The sequence below is a fragment of the Plodia interpunctella genome, chromosome 20 (assembly GCF_027563975.2).
Source record: "Plodia interpunctella isolate USDA-ARS_2022_Savannah chromosome 20, ilPloInte3.2, whole genome shotgun sequence".
In the NCBI taxonomy this organism is placed as follows: Eukaryota; Metazoa; Arthropoda; class Insecta; order Lepidoptera; family Pyralidae; genus Plodia; species Plodia interpunctella.
In genome coordinates this window covers 2,782,036-2,805,889 of record NC_071313.1, presented here as the reverse complement: position 1 = coordinate 2,805,889, position 23,854 = coordinate 2,782,036, and the positions used below count along the sequence as shown (strand labels likewise).

General features: G+C 33.5%; 1 protein-coding gene and 1 long non-coding RNA gene across 3 annotated transcripts in view; one reads left to right on the top strand and one right to left on the bottom strand.

The window, feature by feature from the left end:
- LOC128678548 (synaptotagmin-10-like) overlaps window positions 1-13,895 on the top strand; it is a 69,120-nt gene extending 55,225 nt beyond the window's left edge. For both annotated transcript variants that reach the window (XM_053760139.1, XM_053760140.1), the window contains exons 7-11: window positions 3,791-3,959; window positions 5,107-5,227; window positions 7,290-7,461; window positions 10,461-10,658; window positions 11,192-13,895. In XM_053760139.1, the coding sequence (XP_053616114.1) occupies window positions 3,791-3,959; window positions 5,107-5,227; window positions 7,290-7,461; window positions 10,461-10,658; window positions 11,192-11,195 (664 nt within the window). In that variant the 3' untranslated portion in view covers window positions 11,196-13,895. The remainder of the gene's footprint in view (window positions 1-3,790; window positions 3,960-5,106; window positions 5,228-7,289; window positions 7,462-10,460; window positions 10,659-11,191) is intronic.
- LOC128678550 (uncharacterized) lies at window positions 468-2,889 on the bottom strand. Its single transcript, XR_010370188.1, has 5 exons — window positions 2,731-2,889; window positions 2,101-2,299; window positions 1,574-1,788; window positions 1,060-1,386; window positions 468-629 (listed from the first exon to the last, which is right to left on the bottom strand). It is a non-coding gene; the product is annotated as an uncharacterized LOC128678550 (long non-coding RNA).
- Window positions 13,896-23,854: the final 9,959 nt, after the last annotated feature.

Below are 23,854 nucleotides of genomic sequence, written 5' to 3'. Positions count from 1 at the left end.
GATACGAGAGAAGAAAATTATCTTCATTTGTAGTACTTACGAGCGAAATATCCTGACCAACGAATTTTATTTTATGTAGCAATCTAGTCATGTATTATTGTAACTTTAGCAGAATTTTTTTAGTTTAGCATGATCTAATGGTTCATCCGAGAACGGCTCCAGTGGTGAGAACTCCTCAACAGTTTACTGCAAGGTCATGATGTTGTGTCACACATTCAATGCAATATCTCTCTAACAACAATGAAAGCTTGTGTCAAAAATGACATTTTTGTAAAAAATCTTATTTTGCACCAGATTTGCAGGGTTTGCAATCAAGCTTGTTGGATAAAGTACTATAATGTAATGTATAACACATTTTAAAAATAAATGTAGGTAATATTATTTTATATTTTATAAGGAAGAGACAAACTTATAAACCCCATGGCATAACTCCACGTATGGTACTCAAATATGTAACAAACTATCAGTATTTTCAATAATTTATTTAAAAAATATCGTAATAGATACACACCAGTTATTTTCTGTTAAGAAATATATTTTTGGATTGTTTTTGAAAAGAAAGAAGCGTCTCCTTTAGTACCCTTCCAAGTATAACCGCTCCAAACATCATGATTATTATAATGGAATATCTGCAAAAAACATATTTATTTTTTTATGTATTGATCAAATGCACTTAGGACAAGACGTAGACGGAGAAAAGACGTGGATAAAACCGGTCAAAAGTGAGTTCAATTGAAGTTTTTGTCTTAAATTATGTAATTACATATTTACGGTTTTTCTTTATCCGTAGCTCTTACTTTTTGGCAAATTTCATGATTGTAGGATAAATGTTTTAATTCTTTTGAAAAATTCTTTTGAAACTGCAAAATATACTGCGTTATAAGTTTAATTTTGTCACAGCTAAAAGAGATCGTTATACTAGTTAAACTTTATACCTTTACGCGTACATATGGACAGACGGACAAAGAAGTAATCAATGAGGGTCCCGTTTTTATCTTTGAGATACGGAAACTACAATTAGTAAATAGTTTTCGACTATAATACAGTACAAGAACTAACCTTAACACGAGAAATGTCTTTGTAGCAACGACTTTTTGCTATATATGCCGAAGTCAACTGAACATTAAACCTACAATCTATCTTGTAAACGAATTCTGGATTTCTTTTAATAGCAGCATTTAACACATCCTGATCAGCCAGTTTCACGAATTTCAGTTTTGGAAGGTTATCTTCTACAGCGTTTCGCCAAACATTAGGCCAAATTAAATTTTCTCGAATTTTCTTCAAGTCCCATAGTACGACGCCTGAGTTAAACCCTGCGCCTAAAGCGGGCCAACCATTTTTTCCTAAATAAAAATTTGATTGCTCTTCAGTTAAGCCAATGACCTGAAATATTTAAAAATGTTTTGACGAGCCATACATAAAACATTGCTTAACATACATACTTATTATATACGCTAGGGTTAATTTTTCTTTCTTTCTTTTTTAATTTTCTTTTTTCTTTTCTTAAATTATGCAAACAACTGTATTTAAGGAAAACACGGCAGTTGTCAACTCTTTATAAAAAAATTACCTGGTAATTTTTCATTTTTTTAAAAAACGCCCACAACTCAACTATGTCACACAATAATATTAAGTCGTAATCAAGCATAATAACTTTATCCAATGTCTGTGGCAATATTTCAGGAATTAATATTTTGATGAGGCCGTATATTCCCGAATGATGTTTGTTCGGTATCCAACTTATTTCAGAAAACATGTGCTCTGCATTGTAAATCGAATATTTCACTGAAATCAAAGAAAATGCACGAAGTGTGCGCGCGCGTAGCGCGTACGTTCTATGATATGGATCTATATGAAACATGTCACACTGGCTGCTTTGAATACACGTGCACATATAAGACACTATCCCATACAAACTACACAATTCCATACAATCTAAACACTGGTACTTTTTTAATTTGATCGTCTTAGTATATTTTAAGGTTAAAATTGATCTTGCTCCTATATATAATTTGCAAGGTTACCTTACATTTTTGGGCTTTTAAGGTAATAAAATATCACTAAGTCAGAAGAAACCTTAATTATAACATCAGTTACCATTATTTATATCCCATGTTCTGAACAATTTTGATATGTCACTTTCTGTGGCTTTTTCCGAAATGATGTGAAAATGTAATGGACTTTTTGTATGGTGCAGCAAGGACTTCAGCATGGGAGTAATGAATTGCATACAAATTCCCATACAAACAAATGAGACATGCACCATCCCATTGTGCATATACATTGTATCTGGAATCTGTAATCACAGTATTTGTGTCTAAATTAGTTCGAGATAAATAATAATAATAAATAATAAATAAATATATTAGGACAAATCACACAAATTGAGCTAGCCCCAAAGTAAGTTCGAGACTTGTGTTATGAGATACTAACTCAACGATATTATATTTTATATAATATAATACATATATAGATAAACATCCAAGACCCGGGCCAATCAGAAAAAGATCATTTTCCATCATGACCCGACCGGGGATCGAACCCGGGACCTCTCGGTTCAGTGGCAAGAATCTTACCACTGCGCCACCGAGGTCGTCAAATGATATGAATTTATTTTTTTATATTTATTGGCCGACATGCTGGCCAGTTGGAAATACTATTTATTATAATTTCGGAAATAATTGCGCTATAATTTTATACTTTGTAACTCAAATAAAAAATTATTACCCCAGTTTTAGTACGATGATATTTTTTCACAATCCAATAATTTAGTTATTCGTTTCTTTAAACTTTACTGCAGATCTTATATCGAAAATTATGATCACAAATCCCATACGCGGGTGTTTAAATTTTTCTCCGCAATGAAATACCTGCATTAGCAAACAATCCAACTCTATATTTATAAACAGTTGATATCAAGATGTGTTTGTGTACTGTAATGTCGTGTTTGTTTGCTATAGTGCACGTGCACCGTTACTGTACCGTATACACTATTTGAAACGCCTATACACTATCGGCAAGCGTTCGAACTTTGGGGGTTTCTTTGACGTAAGTCTTTTAATAGTTTATTTGATCATTGTTTACTATTTAAGGGTCGGTTGCACCAGTCAAATTAGACGTCAATATTAACCAATTAATTAAAAGGTAATGTCAAAGTTGACTGGTGCAACCTGGTCTACTTAATCGAACGTGGTGTAGCAGTAGGATAGCTGATAAAAGTAGCCTGTTCTCAAATCTACGAGCGCTTTAGAGGCGGCGAAGTATATGTAATACAATAAAACATGTCATCCTATTATTTTTATCAAAAAGGTTTCTATTCAAACATCTGTTCCAAAATTTTCATCCATTTAAAAATATCATCAATCATCAACAGCCTTTTAAATGTTTACTGCTGGGGCACTAGCCTTTCTTACAGATGGATAAGGAGTTTGAGCCATGACACACCACAGGCCCATTGCGGATTGGATTTTAACGACTGCTAAAACAACCGGGACCAACGGCTTTACGTTCCTTCCGAAGCACGGAGGAGCTCAAGATAATTTTGGTCACCCATCCAATGACCGACCATTGTGAGAGTGTCTTAACCGCCACTATCACAGGCCGATAGCGCGCTAACTACTGCGCTATGGAGCTTCTCCATGACTTAAAAATATAATTTTCTGAAATTAAAAATAAAATCTAGAAGCTTCTAGGCGTCATAAACACGAACACAAGGAGCGAGCGGAGATGAATGTATTTTTATATGATATCCATCTTCCCAGGCCCTTAACAATTGGTATTGTTGCAGCGTCCCCTATGAAGAGCTTCGCCAACGTTACCTGCAGTTTTCGGTGTATGACTTCGACCGCTTCAGTCGCCATGACCTCATCGGCCACGTGGTGCTGAAGGGACTGCTCGAATCAGCTGATCTGCACCAGGAGATTGAATACACTATGAATATATTGGCGGCGCCACAGGTGACCCACAAATTCCTTTTAAATATTTTCAAACATCCTTTTCAAAATTTTCACCCCCTAAAAAATATGGTTTACATTTTGTGCACACAAAATTGTCAGTTTCCACACGACATCATTAGTCACTTGATATTGGAAGGCGTTGTTCGAAACAGCTTCCAAAAAACTATACTTCTGAAAGTATGTACAGACACCGCTATCGATGAACAAAAACCATCTTCTGTGTATATAAAATTAGACTTACTCTTTGACTGATACGATATAAACGCAGATACAAAACCGCTGAACGTAAAAACTTTACAGACATTTAAGTATATAACGTAAATGAGAATATAGAAAGGAATTATAGAAGCTCCATCGCTGAAGGGGTTGAAATAAGGGGTATAAAAAACCAGTTGCACCCCAGCCCCGGGGCGGAATTTTGTAATAAAAAGTACCTATGTGTTTTTCCAGTTTATTCTACCCGTGTACTTAATTTCATAATAATCAGTCCAGTTGATTATGCGTGAAAGACAAACATACATCCTTACAAACTTTCGCATTTATAATATTAGTAGAATATACAAAACAAATGTTGAGTTTGCACCGCTGTTGGCTTTGAACCGCGAATATGCTTGATCAACAGGTAAATGAGACTCAAAGAACTTAAATTATATAGATTACCTCTCTTAAATTATTTCCAAAAAACCTTGAAATGTCAATGTTACCGCTGTCATTGAAACTGGATCATTAATCACCAGTGTTCAATATCGCTTTTTGTGCCCCTAGAACCCATTCAGGTCACATTTCAAGGGAAACCTTTGTCGTTTCTCATAAAATTAAATCCCGCAGTGGCATTGATGGTTGTGTTTTATAAATCTAGATACACAATGCTTTTGTAACGAATATTTTTCGTCGAACTTATATTTTTCGAACTATTTATACATTTTTTAAAACTATTTATTATAAAACAATTCCTCTGCGGCGTCCGTCTGCACTGATTTTCATGCGGTTTTCACCAATAGATAGGATTCCTGATATGGTCTGAGCATCGTCGCAGTTACAGGAGAGCAGATAATAATAAATCATTGTGCATTATTTCCTATAATTAATGTACAATAAATTTAAAAAGAGTACATGACACGTATATAAATAAATAATTTACCGACAGGAAAAGAAAGACTTGGGAGAACTGATGCTGTCGCTGTGCTACTTGCCCACCGCTGGCCGTCTGACTGTCACTGTCATCAAGGGGAGAAATCTCAAAGCGATGGACATCAATGGTTCATCAGGTAATGTCTTTTATATGCTTTTATTTAGTTTCACCTGTCCCATCTGTCTGAAATCAAATCTTGCAAGTCTAATTTCCCCTATTTCCGATTGAAATTTTCCACGTCGCTTCAGTTTCTACGACAATGTATTATTATGATAAGCAAGATGGTTCACCCTGAATTGGCTCCCAACGAGGGAATTCCTGAACTATATGGACATGAGATTTTTGTCACGCGTTGATTGCAATAAAATCCTTTGGACGACAATAAAGCTTGTGTACAACATGTAAAAAAAAAAAACATTTTTTAGCCATGATTCCATGTCGGGGTTATTTTTATTTTCAGTCAGAATTAGCTAGCGTTAATATTTTTTATAATGTGTTATCTTTTGTTACGATTCGCTGCTTCCCTGCAATTACAACGGCTTCGTCGGTAATTAAAAGATAAATAAAAATAGCACGCAAAATAATATTACTTTGCACATCGGCGTGGTCTGTCTGAGCACCGACACCGGTGTCATTGTCAGTTAACAGACGAAAGAGACATTGCTGTTTTACGTGTTCATTTAATTTAGCTGCGGTCAAATTTAAAATTCGGAATTAATTTGATTTGCCTTTTATAGCATTTAAATCTTTAACAAATATATTATTAGGCATATTTGATCTGTTTAGAATAAAATAAATGTAAAAAATACATGTTTTGTAAATATATTGATTTTCTGGATGATGGTAAAATAGAAACAAATAAAATAAATGGACAACACTCAACGACCCGTACTAAGCAAGAAATAAGTTCATAAGTTCAGTTCGCGGGTCCGATGGACACAAACACAGAAACGGACACAACACTCCCATAAGTCTCAGGACCGCAGACAAATATATGTGACCACAAGTAAAATGATTTGCTCTCATTGGGAATATCTAGATCCTAAAACGTAACAAAATGTTATGCGATATGACAAGAAGCATATACTCTCATTGTTTATTCTGTAAGTCTTCAGCTTCGTAAGTTCGTCAAGCATTATTGATAAATATCACAGAAATACGTGTCGAGATTGTAATTCGCGAAAGTTTGTTTTTATTTTTCTGAACAATGCCTTATTTTTATCACCAACCAACGTTCCATCCGCCGCAACTTCGGTACGTGACGCTACAACTTCGGTAATCTGCGCAACTTTGATCCATCGTCCGCACACGATCTTGTTTGTCTATAGAATAGATAATATTATCTCCATTATTTTTTTTATTAACCCCCGACTACAGAAAACTACGAGGAACTACTTAAACTAATGAGGAGTTATTAGTCATAAGTTTAAGGCGTTTATCTCTTTTTGTTGAACAGAAAATTATAATAATATCTATAATAATTATGAAATTGAGGGATTTATTTTCAGTCGTGTCTAAAACATTAAATTGATAGTCGATTTGGAAGCAGGTACTTGTAAAAACTGTAATGGAAAAATACAAGTGCTGACGTAGCAGAAACCTACCCTTTTCTTTAGCGGTCAAAGTCATTATTAATAACCTTCTACGTATCTCAAACGGTTGAGATGAAAAAAACGGAACATCTATTGTATACAAGCGCATTGTGAAACACAGGGCATTCTACTGTGGCCTTTGTGGGAAGGGTCGCGTATTGTTTACACTTCAAAGCAATAAAGATGAGGGATAAGTGATTTCTTACCAGCATCAGCCTTTTAGATTCCAGTTTCTGATTTAAGCAGACGTGAAAATGAAAAATTGAGAGTTTAAATTTACAAATTTTTATTTTGTTTCGTTTCTTAGTTTTTTATTTCATAAATACTTATTGTAAAACCATTCACATTCGCGCCGCGTGTCACCGCGATGCCATACTATTTATTATTATAAGTACTTGTCAAATCAAAGCGATCAACTTTAATATTGTATAGTAATTTCTCAAAAAAACTACAAAGTGTGCCAAGATCGGGCGGTTTTCATAGAAGCCCGTGCGACATGCGGTCCGCTGCCACGTGGAGAATCACCATAAGAATTACATACATTATGTTTTACTCTTAATTTACGATAACAGTGAATACTTGAATCAGTATATTTTTCTTCCCCAGATCCCTACGTGAAAGTTTGCCTCATCTGTCAAGGCAAACGAATAAAGAAGAAAAAGACAACAGTGAAGAAAAACACGCTATGTCCTGTCTACAATGAAGCTTTAGTCTTTGACCTGCCTGCCGACAACGTGTTTGATGTCACGCTACTCATCAAAGTCATTGATTATGACATGTAAGTCGTGTTATTATGAAAATATGTTGTAGACATACAACGAAGCCTTAGTATTCGACCAGCCTTAGTATTTGACCAAGGTCTTGTTTTTTCTAGTTCATGTCACGCTCAATCAAATTCATAGACATGTAAGAGTTGTATTATTATTTAAAAAAAACCGGGTTGCACTCCGGTAGTGCCGGCAAAAGTAAAAACTTGAATATTAACGTTGTGTATTTTTGACATCATACGAATTTTCGATCGGGGTCACGTGTCCTGACGCGAGTTTAACATTTTTTACCCATTACAAAAAGTGCACAACGCCGCTAAAGAAGTTTTCACTTCAAAAACACGCTGTGTCCTCTCTATATAATGAAGCCTTAACCTTTGACCTGCTGCCAACAACGAGTTTGATGTCACACTGCTCATCAAAGTCATAGATTATCACATGAAAATGTTGTAATAGATATTACGATTCTTGGAATTTACTTTTCTTTGATCTTAGAATCCAAATCTACCAGTCTAATAATATTAAAACTGTCAAACGAGATGGCAATCCAATAACTTCGACAATATCTTGCATCTGAACATTTTATAACCTGAAAACGAAACGTTGTTATAGATCTAACTCTATACATCTTTTCGCTTTATAAGAACATTTCGTTTTCAAACCTTTTCATAGATTTTAAACCAAATTAATTAGCCACTAACTATGAAGATTTGTTGGCAAAACCCTTATAGCGTGAAAAGTTGTTTGAATGACGTAACGACGTGACGACCTCGGGGGCGCAGTGGTAAAGTGCTTGCCTCTGAACCGAGAGGTCCCGGGTTCGATTCCCGGTCGAGTCATGATGGAAAATGATCTTTTTCTGATTGGCCCGGGCCTTGGATGTTTATCTATATTATGTACATGTTTTAAAATATAGTATCGTTGAGTTAGTATCCCATAACACAAATCTAGAAGTTACTTTGGGGCTAGCTCAATCTGTGTGATTTGTCCTAATATATTTATTATTATTATTTAACTTCAGCTTGGCAGTTCTAACGTTATCTATATTATTTCTGTCTTTCTATATTTGTTTTTCCCATCATATTGTAAATTTGTGTTCCCGGAATCTTCTGTGGATTTCATAGGTAATGGTGAAGGAAATCGTGAGGAAACCTGTACTCTAATTGTCAATGTGGCAGCTAGTATGTGAGGTGGCAATAGATACATTCTCTTTCTTTTATTCACGTGTTCCTGTTTTTGATACTGCGCATAAACACTAAAACATACCAAAATTGTATGTTTATGATCATACGTTGACTATGAAAACCACGTCTCGTGTAGTCGATCTAGACAAAAATAAACAAAAAAAGTCCTCTGCAAAGTTTTTCTTCTATAAAAACTTGAACCGCGTGCCGCTAACAGCTATTAGTAAAGGAAAAATAAACGTATTAACCGAACCGTAAGTTTACTTACGGTTCGGAACTATGCATGTTTTAACATGCATACAGGTGGTGGAATGATATTAGCGTATCATGAACTAAAGAGGGATAATTTGATGCTACGAAATGAGATCTTACAACCATATGGAATAATGGTATCAACATTTTAATAAAAAAAAAAACGTTGTTTTAAAAAAAATAACTTAACGACGAAATACGAAAAAATATTATCAAAAATATTAATCGGCTGGGAAAAAATTTTGGAAAGTTCATTGGAAAGTTAAAAAAAAAAATGTATGTTTTAAGGCCCACCATCACATTATTATAAATTTATTTTGTAGCGAAAGACGTTGACATATCAAAAATTGTCATTTATCAGAGAGGTAGGAATGAAATTTTGTTATGATCATTATTCTATGTGACATGCTCAAGATGAACATATCTCGAAATTCTTGGCAGTTCGGCAGCTCTTATAAAATTGGGAACGGATAAGGACCGTGCACACCGAACGCTTATCCAGTACGTGAACAGCAAAATTGTACAGAAATTTAACGCTCGTGTACACACGTATTCATTACAATTCCATATAACCGAGCAGCAAAAGTGTTTTTGTATTAATATAATTTTAAATCGTCACTGAAAATACCGCATTTTATAAATGAAAAGTATTTATTAATAAAATACCGCATTTTAGTGATACTTTCAGTACTTGCACTCAACCGTTGTTCAAACCACAGGGCAATAAATCAAGTTGAGCACCCGTTTAATTCCGACCACCCTCTGCTAAAAACAATTAATTAATCTAAGTTAACACTTGCACCCTCGGCTTTGACCTAATTTCCTTATAACAGATCTAGGGAGAGAAATGAAACGATTATATAATACAGACGAGACTAAGGTGCGTTCCACCAGTCAACGTTGACGTTAACTTTAACCTGCCGTTTACGTAAAATTACGTAATTTACGTTGTTATGCGCAGGTTAAAGTCAATATTAGCTGGTGCAGCCCACCCTAAGAAGGAAGACTAGACGTGTCTGTAGTTAAATGGAATGATTATTCAGAAAATGAAATGAAAGGCTCGTTTGTTAATGGATAGGCTCTGCCTAACCCGGATTTATAGGCAGCGTTTTACCTGTACAGGTAGCCGGCTAGACAGATAACATCGACAAATTCGAACAAATACCGACGCCGCCGTTGAGCGCACATCTGATGTCGGCTACAATTATCGCCGACATTGTACAGATGCCGTACATTGATGTATGAACATTGCGTAGTTTGTATGAGTGCTTTAATTTACCAGCAATGGTTGTCGAATCCGCCAAGTTCGGCGAATTGGTCAGCGAAAGTGTGGAGCCGACGTGAAATAGTCACATTTCCTTTGAGAAATATCACTGACGTTCAATTTATGATCTATGTCTTCAGGCACTGGTTTGGAAATTCGTCGTGCCAAGCTATTAGGTACTCTATGCTTTTTTTTGTTACTCTTACAGATACCCCAAGTTACTCTAAATGGAATTCTAAATATTTTCGGGATTGATGTGCTCTTGACTCTATGCATGTATGAAATATAATATTTCCTAATTTGCCACCAGGATAAGCCCAAACGAGCTGATAGGCTGCACAGCCATCGGATCCAGTCTGATCGGGATAGGTCGAGACCATTGGCTGGAGATGCTGGATAACCCTAGGAAACCCGTGGCCCAGTGGTACCCCCTCAACAAGAGCCCACCTGCCAATGTGGCGCTGCCTGCTAACGACCAGCAGAATACGCTGAACTGCTTGAATGGAAGGTCAGTATTGATAACCCTAGGTTTCCTATAACCCAATACTTGGCCCCGACAAGATTCATCATCAGTGAATATTATTTTTATGTTGTAGCGTGGATAAAGCAAGATACATTTAAACCATTCTCCAGTGTCCGATTGTGCTGAAATTTTTAGACAATACCTATAGTGAATTTCGTAGTTTATTCAATATGTCCGTCAACAAAATGGCGGTTTACGGGTACATAATGTTTGTGTACATGTACATCTCCCCAATAAATACTCGTATAATCACACATACGGTATCACAAGAACGTTACATACCAAATGTAAGGATTTGACTTGTAAGACAAAATATTAAAAATGGCCATCACAAAATGGCTTCCATATATGCTTATACACGTATTTTTAGCTGTATGTAGATCATTTACGGTACAGATACCCTACAATTAAAATTAAACTAGGTACTTATGAAAACTCTCGGGGTTTAATTTTCATTGTGGTAATATAATAATAATAATTAGTAATTACAATAATTATTAATTTAAATTTTGTTCCAGATGAAGAGATTAATTTTATTATACGAGCAAGATTGGTAATCTATTTAATGGATGAAACATCTTGGCGTGTTCTGAAGTGAAAAACTCTTCAGTGAGCAGTGATCTCGCGATGCCAAATGTTATTAGAGGTGACTAGAGATAAATGATTGGTTGTATGTCCATTTACTGTAGAGAGGAATCGATGTAAGTGATACTGACGTAGAGAATTAGAGACTAGAAGATTAGATTATATAAACATGTATGTTCAAGTAGATGATGAATTTATCCAGTAATTATTCGTTTAAAATTAGCTTATTATTTAGTAGCGGTATAATTAAAAATATATCCCAGTCTAATATGTTACATGTAATTGTTTCACTATTCATTGACTACACTCCTTGCTTTCCTTACATCCGTTTCCAGGATTTTATAAAAAGAATTTCTTAATTCTAATATACATTGTTACTTCTATACATTTTATATTCCTATACTTATATATCTAAATACGCACATCTCAAATTCAAGACTTAATCGTGTCATGTACATACATCTAATGATAATTATCATAAATGTTGTATAATTGTTGTACTTCACATTGTATAAGTATAATAATTAACGTATCTTCTAGACACTATTATTGCATCTATTTCCGAAGTTAAGAAGGCATATCAATGGTAGGTGGTAATTTAAAATGAAAATGCGAAAATTCTAAAATGAACGACATTTTGATTAAAACCAGTTGTCTGTAAAAAATGAGAATGTTGTAAACATTCTTTTTAGTGTTGGACAATAATGTAGAAGGGTTTCGCGAAAAACGTACGAGTATGATTTTTACCTAATGCACAATATTAAATTTGTTACATGTTACATTCTTTGTAATATGAAATCGAAGCTTTAAATCGTGTTAAAACTATGGTATATATATAATATTTAAAATATGTATTCGTCAGAGTATACTCAGATGATAACTGACATTGTTATAAAAATATCACTTTTAAGAATTATAATATTATCATGTTCATTGAGATGTACTTTTAGATATCAATGTTCTACTAATAAAATGCAAAAGTACTAAGTGTATTTGCTGTCATGCTAATTTTCCGGGCTACTTTTGTGGGGAAAAAGAAATTCATATTTTCTTAGATCTTCTAATGGTGTTCATCGGTTGTCCCGTACTTAAAATCAATCAATTAATATATTGGTTGGTTTCGAATAAATTAAAATTCATTTTCTATTTTGTATTTTGCCGGCAACATATGGTTCGTATATGATATTATTAGTATTTGCTAAGAGCATAATCAAAACTAACCACATAAAGCTAGCTGTTATTTGATACATTTTATATTGCTTAAAGTTATAGTCAAAAACTAGTTTTAAAGGTAATTTTTCACAGGAAGATTTGTTCAAAATAATAAAATTAAGAACTTCTCTGAATTTGTGGTATTTGTTAAGTATTCCTAAAAGTCGCTCCATAGCAGATTGAATAAATAAATAATTTATTAAACATATTTAGCAGTCATCTTATACCCCGAAAAGGTCAGAAGTATGCAAATTCGCTTACAGTGTTAGAAGTTGTAGAATTCCTTTTTAAACTTCCATAAAATATTTAAATTGATACCAATATTTTAATAGATATATAATTGTTGTTTTTAAAAGAGCAAATATAGTGAGTTTTTTATGTTATTGAGGTCTATATTGTTATTAATGTTTTTGTATTATATAGAACGTATCTTTTGTTCGATATATACTTACGTCTTTTTGTTATATTCTGTGGTGTCCCACTGCTGGGCAAAGGCCTCCCCTCTATTTCGCACTCCATCTCTGTCCATTGCGTTTTTGTTTTATAATTACACGATTTTTCTTTTCGAAAGTAGTTGATGTAAAGTAACCCAACTCTGAACATTATAAATTATATTCTTTCATTCGTAATATTAAAAAAATATTTACTTTGTCTTTTATCTTTAAAGGTAAATTCCACACAGATTAATAAATATATAAAAACAAGACCCGATTATGAAATTATATTACGGATGTCTTATATTAAAATAATTTTCCAGAAACTTTACTAACTAGTATCAAAACTGCAAAATCAACGTGTAGTCTAGAATAAGTATTTGGTATCATATGGAAATATCATAGTAAGTAGTTAAAATGTGTTATAATATTACAAGTAATGCTATGGTATTTGTTTATCGAAAATAAAAAATATACTACACATCTTTAAATTTGCAAAAATAACTTTTCGTCAATATTTTTCAATGTATAACTGGTAAATTATACGATTGATATACAGTCAATATTTTATACATTGGCATCGTTTTTGCTCAGTGAAATACATTTCGTAAGGAAGCAATACCTAACGTGAAGAAAATGTATGGATAAACTGATTTTTTTCGCGATTTTGGGGTTACTCCCATACGAAAAGTTATTCTTTATCGTGGACTGAGCATGTAGACAAAGGATGTCAATGTATAAAAAATAATTCTGTAGTAAACATTTCAGAATGTTGATAGTTTAGGTTATACCCATATGTACTCAATGTTATTCAAAATTAATAAAAATTAAATAAACGCGGAAAAGACAGTACAAGTGTTGATTGAACGAGAGGTAATATTTTTGTATGAGAATAGTATACTCGTTGTACCTAAATGATACTTAAGTCTTTATACTGTAAAACTATGCAAGTTTATTGGATGTAAGTACTTATACTGATTTATGAATAAAATGTTGATATTTTTAAAATTGTGGTTTGAATTCCCTATTTTGTGTTTTGTTGCATAAAATTAATATAATTAGCAATTTACTATTTTACTACACACATTTTTTCAATTGGTTAATTTATTCACATAATACAAAATATGGTTTACAGTCAAAATCAAAGCATTTGTTAAGGAATAAGAACTTCACAAACACTTTTTTTTCGTCAAATGTTATACGTATCATATTTAGCAATTATTCTAAAAGCTTCAAACTAAAAATCTATATTGTCTCTTCAAGTACTAACTCTTCAATTAAAAGTGACACGAAAAAGCCTCTCCAACTTTTTTGCTGACGAGTATCTTTATAATGAACTCTTTGACATATTAATGAGGCAGTTGACGGAACTTTTATGTTGAAAATATTTCAAAATTTTTCATTTGGACTAAAATCAAATCAGGTACATTTAAAAATGCATGTATGCTTTTTTTCTAAGGAATAACTTTAAACTGCGCAGAAAATCGCAAAGCAATTTCATTGAAACTACGGCTGCCCGCAGTTTAAAGTTGACTGGTGTAATCCCAACTAATATTATAAATACGAAAGTAAGTTTGTTTGTTACCTCTTTACGCATTATCTACTAGACCGATTGTTATGAAATTTGGTACACGGGTAGAAAATAACCTATAATAACACATAGGGTACTTTTTATCCCAAAAATCCCTCAAGAGCGAAGCCCCAGGGCGCAGCTAATTCACTATAAAATTCACTAATTTGTACAAAAAAAAATGGTTTATAATATCGGGATATAAAAATAAAATGAGAATTAATATTATCAAAATAAAAACAGGTGGATCTTTTTGTACAATTGTGTCGGAGGGATCTTCTCTTTCAATAACTTTGGAACAGTCATTCCTTTGTTCGATAATAAGCAGAACTCCGATAATATTGTACTGAATGTATACAAATTGTATATATTTTATACACACATCCAATACACAAAGGAAATCAGCTACGATACGAAAATAATTGTCGAAGCGTGTGGCTCGGGGAATACCTTCCTAAGTAAACAATTATTGATATTATAGGCTACACGCTATCGACAAACAGTTCGCCAACTTTGACAGATTCGGCATACAATGCGGTAAATATAAACGCTCATACAAACGACACAATGTTCGTTCATTCGCATCGGCATGTTTATAGCCGGTATAACATATTTAATATCGATTCTTTATCATTTACGGCACAGCAAGCCATTATGAAGAATAAGCTTCCACATTTTTCTTACTGATCTTTGATGATAATTTTTCTTATTCGTTTTAAATGTATATACATGTTTCATTTTAGCAAAAACTTTGAAATTTTCATCAATATCTGGGTTCTTAGTTCCCTCGAGGTCTATTTTCGGCAGCTAGGCCTTTTATCAGTACCCATTCTACATGGGAGTCTGTGCTGCTACTCAACTCGCAAGCCCAGCTCCTTCAACAGGCGGAGCATCGCCCAGGGTGTACGGCAGGTTTCGCTCATGGTCCCTGGTTTTCGCTGGAACTCTTCTCTTGTCGATGCAATGCCATGAGACTCCAAAAAGAGATGGCTCCAGGCTTGCAGTATCCGCAGCCTTCACACTATATTTGGGTTCATATTTTTGTGGGTATTTAAAGGAGCTAGTCCTGTCTATATTTATGTCAAATATACTCATGATATTTATACAAACGTTAAACGTACTGTTTGTACTTTTTCAATTATGTAATTATTTATAAAAGAACAGTTTTCTTTATTTCCGGTGGCATCTAACCTTGATAAAGTTCTGTGAAAGGAAATAACCAAGTAAACTATTTTTTAAAAGGTTCAAAAGAAGAAAATCCATTGAAGTCATTTAAATATGATTGAGATGAGAAGCCCGTTTTCTTGTAAAATAATATTTATTAAAAAACTTTCACCTCTACCGCCAATGTCTGAGTTTTACGCCCTCGTGTGAAGATGGGTTAATCAAAGATTTTTCTAAAACTGTGCTTTTACAGTTAACTACACTTCCATCTCGTTCCACCCAAGGTTGGCAGGAAATAATGTATTACATGATATAGGATCATATCAATATTACACAAACGACTGTACAAAATGTTATTGTATGTTAAGGACTGTACATGTGCATATCCTGTTCATTTGCTGACACGTCCATTAAGTTGAAAATCTGTCCCCTTTCTATGGAGAGGAAGAAATTTCATTTGCCGTAAGTCCGTCTTTGCGCTGATTTATGTTATTTACCTTGTATGTACTCACAATAATATTATAATGGTAACAACTTTATTAATGATCCAATAAAATGTTCATCTATGTATCTAGGTAACCACATTCAGAGTACAGTGGGCGCTAATCCAGAATTAAGAAAATTTCTAGTTTTAATTACGTACCTACGAAGACAGAAAAATTTTTGAGTCGCTGTTTACTTGTAAATATTTCTTAAAGCTAAGTAACTTTAAGGTGACATTTAATGTTAATCTTCAAAAAGTAGATTAACTAAGCCAGGCTTTTTATTGTGATAGTAAGTTGATAATATTTTAACCTACTTCCGAGTAAGATGTTCCTTAAAATATGTTATAAATAGTATACTTATTGACAAATAAATAAATATTACTTATATAAATAAATCCTAATCCTACTAACATTATAATTGCAAAAGTTTGTGAGAATGCATGTGTGAAAATATGTGTGTATGTTTGTTACACTTTCACGCAAAACCTACTGGATGTATTGTTATGAAATATGAAACACTGGTCGAATGTCACCTGGAATAAAACATAGGTACTTCTTATCCTGAAATTGATGGATATCTATAGATAACTCAATACCCAGTAAGTAGTACCTAAGGATTTTTTTAACTTCTGCTGTAATTTTACGAATTTTCAAAATAAAATCTTCGCGCCCATTTAAATATCCTTCAATTCTATGGTGACATAATTTCATTTAGAACTGAAAATTTAATACCGTTGACACGGATTTATTTCTGAGAAGATTGCTTGAAAGTCGGACGGCAAGGACACGAAGGCTGTTTGCCGAAGATATATTTTTAGATTTACGACAACAACTTTCAGCGTAGGACGTAGGATATACAATAAGCTTTCCTTATTGTATATCAATCGACAATGAAAATCTATGAGATTTTTCAGGGTTCGTAAAACTTTAATAAAGTGATGTTTAACATGAAAAATAGTATCGCCCCGGTAACTGTAAGAGATCCCTACATAGGATAAGTCCGCCGTTGTGCATGTATCTATCTTCTGTATGAATTTTAGATCATTTAATTCTTTTTTTGCACTTAATTTATTACAAACAAAAGTAGTAATAATAGTTTTAGTAATACTTAAAATTAAAATAAATGAGCCAATTATCGAGTAGCTAACAGGTGTTCTGTCTCACATACACATATCAGTTAAACTAGCAGCTGCCCACGGTCCCGCTTGCGGTAAAATGTAGCATATGTCACTGTCCATTCTTGCATACATTTTTTTAAATTTAATTTAAAATAATTAAAAACAATGTAAAACAACAGATCTGTCGTGTTAAACTAAATAAAAAACAAGAAACTGTAAACAAGATTTATTCAAGAAGGTTTATTCAATCGTAGAAAGGTGTGATTCCTGTGAGAGGTTTGGGTGTGGGTACACCTATCAGGAATCACATAATAATATCAGCTAGGAAAAAAAATCGGACTAGCGGCTTCGCTCGGGAACGCTAAAAACATGATAAACTATATACTTAGACCTTCCTCAGGACTTACACTAACAATAGGATGTATATAGGTGATAGATATAAGTCGTGAGTGAGAGAAAGAAACACCGCAAGAAAGTCCGTGCAGTAGTATTTGAGTTTATCGCGAACAGACAAACAGACGCGACAAAGGATGGTTTATAATATAATTTCAGAAATTTCAGATACAATATTTAGTCACAGATCCATATTCATTGTTAGCACAACTTAAGCTACGTTAGTAATTGTGATAGCGGATGGATTTAAATAATAAATTATTTGTCACAAGCTTTCGTTGATGTGACATAAAATTATAGCTTTAATTTGCAATGATTATTCAACTAGTGCCCCGTCCCGGCTTCGCTCGGGTAAAACCATAATAAATTATAATTTCTTAAAGATAATAAAATTAAAATTTAAGTTATCTATCACCTATATACATCCTATTGTTAGTGTAAGTCCTGAGGAAGGTCTAAGTATATAGTTTATTATGTTTTTAGCGTTCCCGAGCGAAGCCGCTAGTCCGATTTTTTTTCTAGCTGATATTATTATTATTACTAGTCTGAAAAGATATATATGTTAGATAGAATGCATTAAAAATATAATCTTTAATCGACAAAAGAATACACTTCCCTAATATTTCTATCCTATATTTTCAATAATCTGTCCCGCCAAGTTATTTGCAATATTTTCATCGACTGTTCACAATAAGCTTGTTTACTTCACATCCTACGGCGCGGCGCGGCGTTTCAAACATCAAATACCTTTTTTAGCTGCTTCATAAAATAAGTATTAAGAAATTCGAGTCACTCACGTAAGGAATTTTATCCAACGATAAGCCATCAACTAGAGCTTGTTTTGTGCTCTGGGATATAATAAGGTATATCGGCTAGGACGACATAAGAAAACTGATATTTAGTTGCTAAAGGATAAAATGACTAGGTAATAGGTAAAAGCTAAATCAAACTTACCTAAATTAAATTTAAGTAAGTTTTAATTAAATACACAATCGAAAATCGATTGATTAATGCATTGAGTTTTACTCTTACGATTGTGATTCTTCGCAAATCCAGAAACTAAGGTAAACATTATTTTTAAAAAATTGAGAAAATTGGTGTAAATAACTTAGATTTTTCAGAATCCAGTCCCTGATACGTGTCACCAATACGCTGCTGTTTTATTGAGAAAGCGATAGACTCTTTTCTTAAAGGCTGCAATGTCGAAACTAGGGAAGACATTTTAGGGATTTTTTTTAATATCTAGAGAAGTCAATTAATAATAATGATTAAAAATAGCAAAAACAAAAGGTCGCTTTTTGCATGAGACGACTCATGGAGCGTAGGCGAACAGCCATACATTATAATTGTATATTTTCAATTACTTAAAATGTGTCCATGACATAGAAAAACCATTTTCTCGCCTGAGGCTACAAGCCATCTTCAAAGACTTTGTTTCTACATACATTATTTACCCGAGATAAATAATAAAACCTCCCTTATTAATCTACACAATACATACATGCTTAAATATCTCGCTGTCGAGTACATTGTTTGTACATTAACTAGGTTTAAACATCGACTTCATATTCTCGTAATGCTTTTTTTCTTTCAACAAACATAACAAGTCAAACATGTCTCACCTCGCGTCACAAAAGTCTATCAATTACCGCTATCTGGATGGCCCGATTTCAATTCCCAGCGCGGGTAAATATTTGTATTTGTGATTACATATATTTTCTGTGGTTCTGGATGTATTGTACTAGTCTCGATATTTGTGTCCATATTGTCCATATATACACAAGCTTGATGCTTAGTGCGGGCCGTTCAATGTTACGTATTAAATTAGCTACGATTTCTATATCTTCATAAAATGTAATAATTTTCTTTTCCTATACTCGTTGCTCTCTTCATACAATCTACATACCTCCCACAATAGGAGAATGAAAGGTAGTATTGTAATAAAATGCACAGGCTCCACTGAAGTATTGTTGTGTGTTACTTTCGAAGAAAAACATAATATATAAAGGTGTTTGTACGCTTGCAATGAAATTTAAATGGACCTATTTAATCTCAAGACTCGACCACTCGTACTATTAATCATTACTATAAATTTATGTCAGAATTGTACTCCTAATACCAAATTCACAGGTAGTGACAAACATTATAACGTACACGGATTTCTCATTAATATTATAGGCAGCATAGCCAATGGCACAGTAACAATATTCATATTAATATCATAATCATAATCATTTATTTCATAAACATGTGTAGGCACTTACAAAGCATATGAAAAATAGAATTATAGATATGTTTCTCCATAATTATACTCGTATACGAAAATTAAAATCATGTCAAATATGGCTACATTATAATTGCTTCAAATCTAAAATTAGTGCATACTACATATTCGCTGATTCTTGATTTGAAGGCGTGTAGTACCTTACGCGGCTAACCTCTCCTATCATAAAGATCTCCTGGCCGAGCACTTATCAGAAATTTCACACGTCTCTTTATGAAGAATTTATCAAGAATTTATCAAAAAATATCCAAAACCCCATACGATAAAGTTTACAATAAAACCGCTATGTTTTTTATTTGTTTTTGTTACTTTTTAAATAAGTAAATAAAACTCCAATCGCGCTTCATTTTGTCATTGTACTTATAAATTAATATTTTAAATCAGGTGCAACAATTCATAGTACGCACGTGATACATCTCATAAAAAATACTGTAGTAATCAGTGTTATCCATATGCACGGCACGCATGTACCTAGATATATTGTAAACAGAAATTATAGAAAGATAGATTTAATAAACCAGTGTGAAATCATCATAAATAACCTACTATTCATAATAATGGGAAGTTTGCCCACTGAACTCATCTGCACATTGTTCTACTAAACACGCGCCTGTACGTACAGTCGACTGCACATCAAGCTAAATGTTATTAAGATACTATTCATATATAAATTTAGTATTATGACAGTATTCAAATTTATATTTGAATATCTAATATTCAAATATTTATATTTGAATATTAGATATTATTTCAAATCGTCACACATCAAGCTAGATGTTATTATGACACTATTCAAATATAAATTTAGTATTATGACAGTATTCAAATTTATATTTGAATATCTAATATTCAAATATTTATATTTGAATATTAGATATTATTTCAAATCGTCACACATCAAGCTAGATGTTATTATGACACTATTCAAATATAAATTTAGTATTATGACAGTATTCAAATTTATATTTGAATATCTAATATTCAAATATAAATTTCGAATCGTTGTAAAATTATTATGGTAACTGCTAATTTTGGCTAAAAATATGTAACTTTATGAAGCAGATGACACAAATTTGTATCTTTGTGTTAACTGATTTTATCTTTCATATGTCTAATATAGAGAATATGCAGTACATTATTATTTTAACATCGCTGTATCACCATGTTCTAAGGAATAAATGATCTATCTGTTACACTGTATGGTTCCTTATGCCGCGGTAATTTGATCTAACAATTCATCAATCCGAATTGGGCCCGAGTGGTGGGCCATGGCCCATATTCTTAATACTATGTAATGGTTCGTTTGTATATTCGTGTGTAACAGTATGTAATGATTCGTTACGGTTACAGTAACATCAAAAATGGTCGATCGTGAAGATGAACATCTGACAAACTCTTTAAAATTACATAATAGCATGTATATTCGAATGTAAAATTGGTCTAGATATTAGACAGTAATTCTGTCTATTATATAAGAGCTCGGTCTTTTACGTGAAGATATGGAATTATCTGATTTTTCCAGACCTGGGACGCAGCTAGATCGTCAAAAATACGAGTACAACCAATATTGCTTTAAAGTTTACCATACCTATCTATGTAACTATCATAAGCATTTTCTTTTTTCAAAATTTAAATTTAAAGAGTTTAACAGTCCGCCGCCTTCACTCCCACGTAGTCACCCTCTCTCGAACCCCATCGTAGTCTGCCTTGAACTGATTCGTGTCTTCATCCATGTCCTTCATCCGGGGACCTGCGGACTGTATCTCATGCATACTAATGGTCGGCTGTGCTTACTTACATCTTTTTTGTACTTTGATTCTGAACCACATAAAAAAATGTCCTCGTTATACTCCCGCACACTATTAATGTAAAGAAAAGTGTTTGTAAACTGAATGAGGAGGTAAATTTGACTCGAGTTCCAAAATTATTTGTCATTTAACCTAGCTGTTACCCACAGCTTCGTTCGCCTCGGGTCACAACTATATCTGTTCCAAATTTTATTGAAATCGGCCTTACAGTTTAGCCGTAAAAGCGTGACAGGAAGACAGACAGACTTTCACATAATTATAATATTTAGTATGGACGTGACATGGCCACAGGGTATCTATTATTTATTCCAATATTCCCACGGGGCTGCAAATTATAAACTTTTAAATATAAAAGACAAAAATCGGAAATATTCGAACATTAATACCATAGAGTTATCAACAAAACCATTTAACCTATTTTCTTGGTTCTGCTTTCATTTAGAACGACAAATCTCTAAAAATACCAGTTAGATCTATATAAATTTTAGCTGGGCAGTTCAATTGGATAAATTCCTCCGATTGAGCGAGAGAGCAATCGTTCACTCATTCAGTCGAATGAGTTATGCCGGGAAGCCATGACGTAGGAAAGTGAAGACGTCGTTGCATTTATTAATTTTAATATCCGCTCGTGAAGCGGTGGTGGTCCAGTAGTTAAGGTCGTCCGCCTGTAACCAAAAGGTCCCAAATTCGAATCCTACTCGTGCGACATGAGTTTGTATATAATAGTTTCCATAGACCAAAATAACATTTCGAGGTGACAAGTAACAAGACGACCTCGGTGGCGCAGTGGTAAAGTGCTTGCCTCTGAACCGAGAGGTCCCGGTTGGATCCCCGGTCGAGTCATAATAGAAAATGATTTTTTTTCTGATTGGCCCGGGTGTATGATGTTTATCTATATATGTATTTATTATATAATATAGTATCATTGAGTTAGTATCCCATAACACAAGTCTCGAACTTACTTTGGGGCTAGCTCAATATGTGTGATTTGTCCTAATATATTTACTCGTATTTATTTACATGCGACCATAATGGCCCCCGCTTTTATTGACCACCACTTTCTTCCAGTGTAGGGAAACATTGTGAGGAAACCTACACATTGGTTGTGTGATTACTTGCCACTAGATGCGGTTAATAGTCGCAAAAATCAAGCCAAATACCTTTAAGTGACTTTAATCAAATCTGACATCATTATTAGCAATTTACACACTCGAATAGAGAAAGAAATAATGTCCGCTCAAAATCGTGATACAGGTAGAATTGCCAGATCATCACAATTAATAGCAGGGTAGAGAAGTCAGTTTGTCCAGTGGGTAAAGTTTACCTTACAAAAAAGGACAATTACTGGTCTTATTGAAGGGTTTTCTTAATAGCAGCAAGAGTTGTAATAATCTATTCCAACTGATATAATATATCAGCAAACTTGATTTTTCATAGTGTTTGACAAAATTGTCGTCTTTTAGAATAAAAATTCATGTATCTGCAACAGACCTTTATGCCAAGCAGTAACGTTACAATATCATACTTTGTATAAAGTGATGATCAGATTTATGTGGTGTATGTGCTACCAATAAAATGTTTATCTGCGACGCTCAGTCTTAACTTTTTACCGTTTGGCGAAACTTCATCCCCTATTTCATCATATTGTGTTAGTTTTAGATACGATTTTTATGGGAAAACTAAAACGGTTTCAAATTATATTTCACTACTCGTTCAAATGTTATAAATATATTTCTCATACTCTTAAAAACTATCTGCGCCCTGCGGTTTGCTCCCATGGGAATTTCGGGGTAAAAAGTACCCTATGTGTTATTCCAGTCCAGGTACTATTCTATCTGCATGTGTACCAAATTTCATAACAATCCGCCCAATAGATTTTGCGTACACCTCTCAAACTTTCATTAGTCACTTAACTTTAACTCAATCTCAAACTTTAATAATATTAGCACGAAATCGGATTCAATAATCTTTATTGTTTGGTTGAAAAATCAGACTTGGTTCTGGTAAAAGACAACTTCGTGAGTTAACCTGTGTACAGTCAACAACACACCAATCTACCCAAGTTCATTGCAAACTCGCCACTATTACCGCTCCATAGTGATTCATGCAACTTGGTGTGCTGTTAACT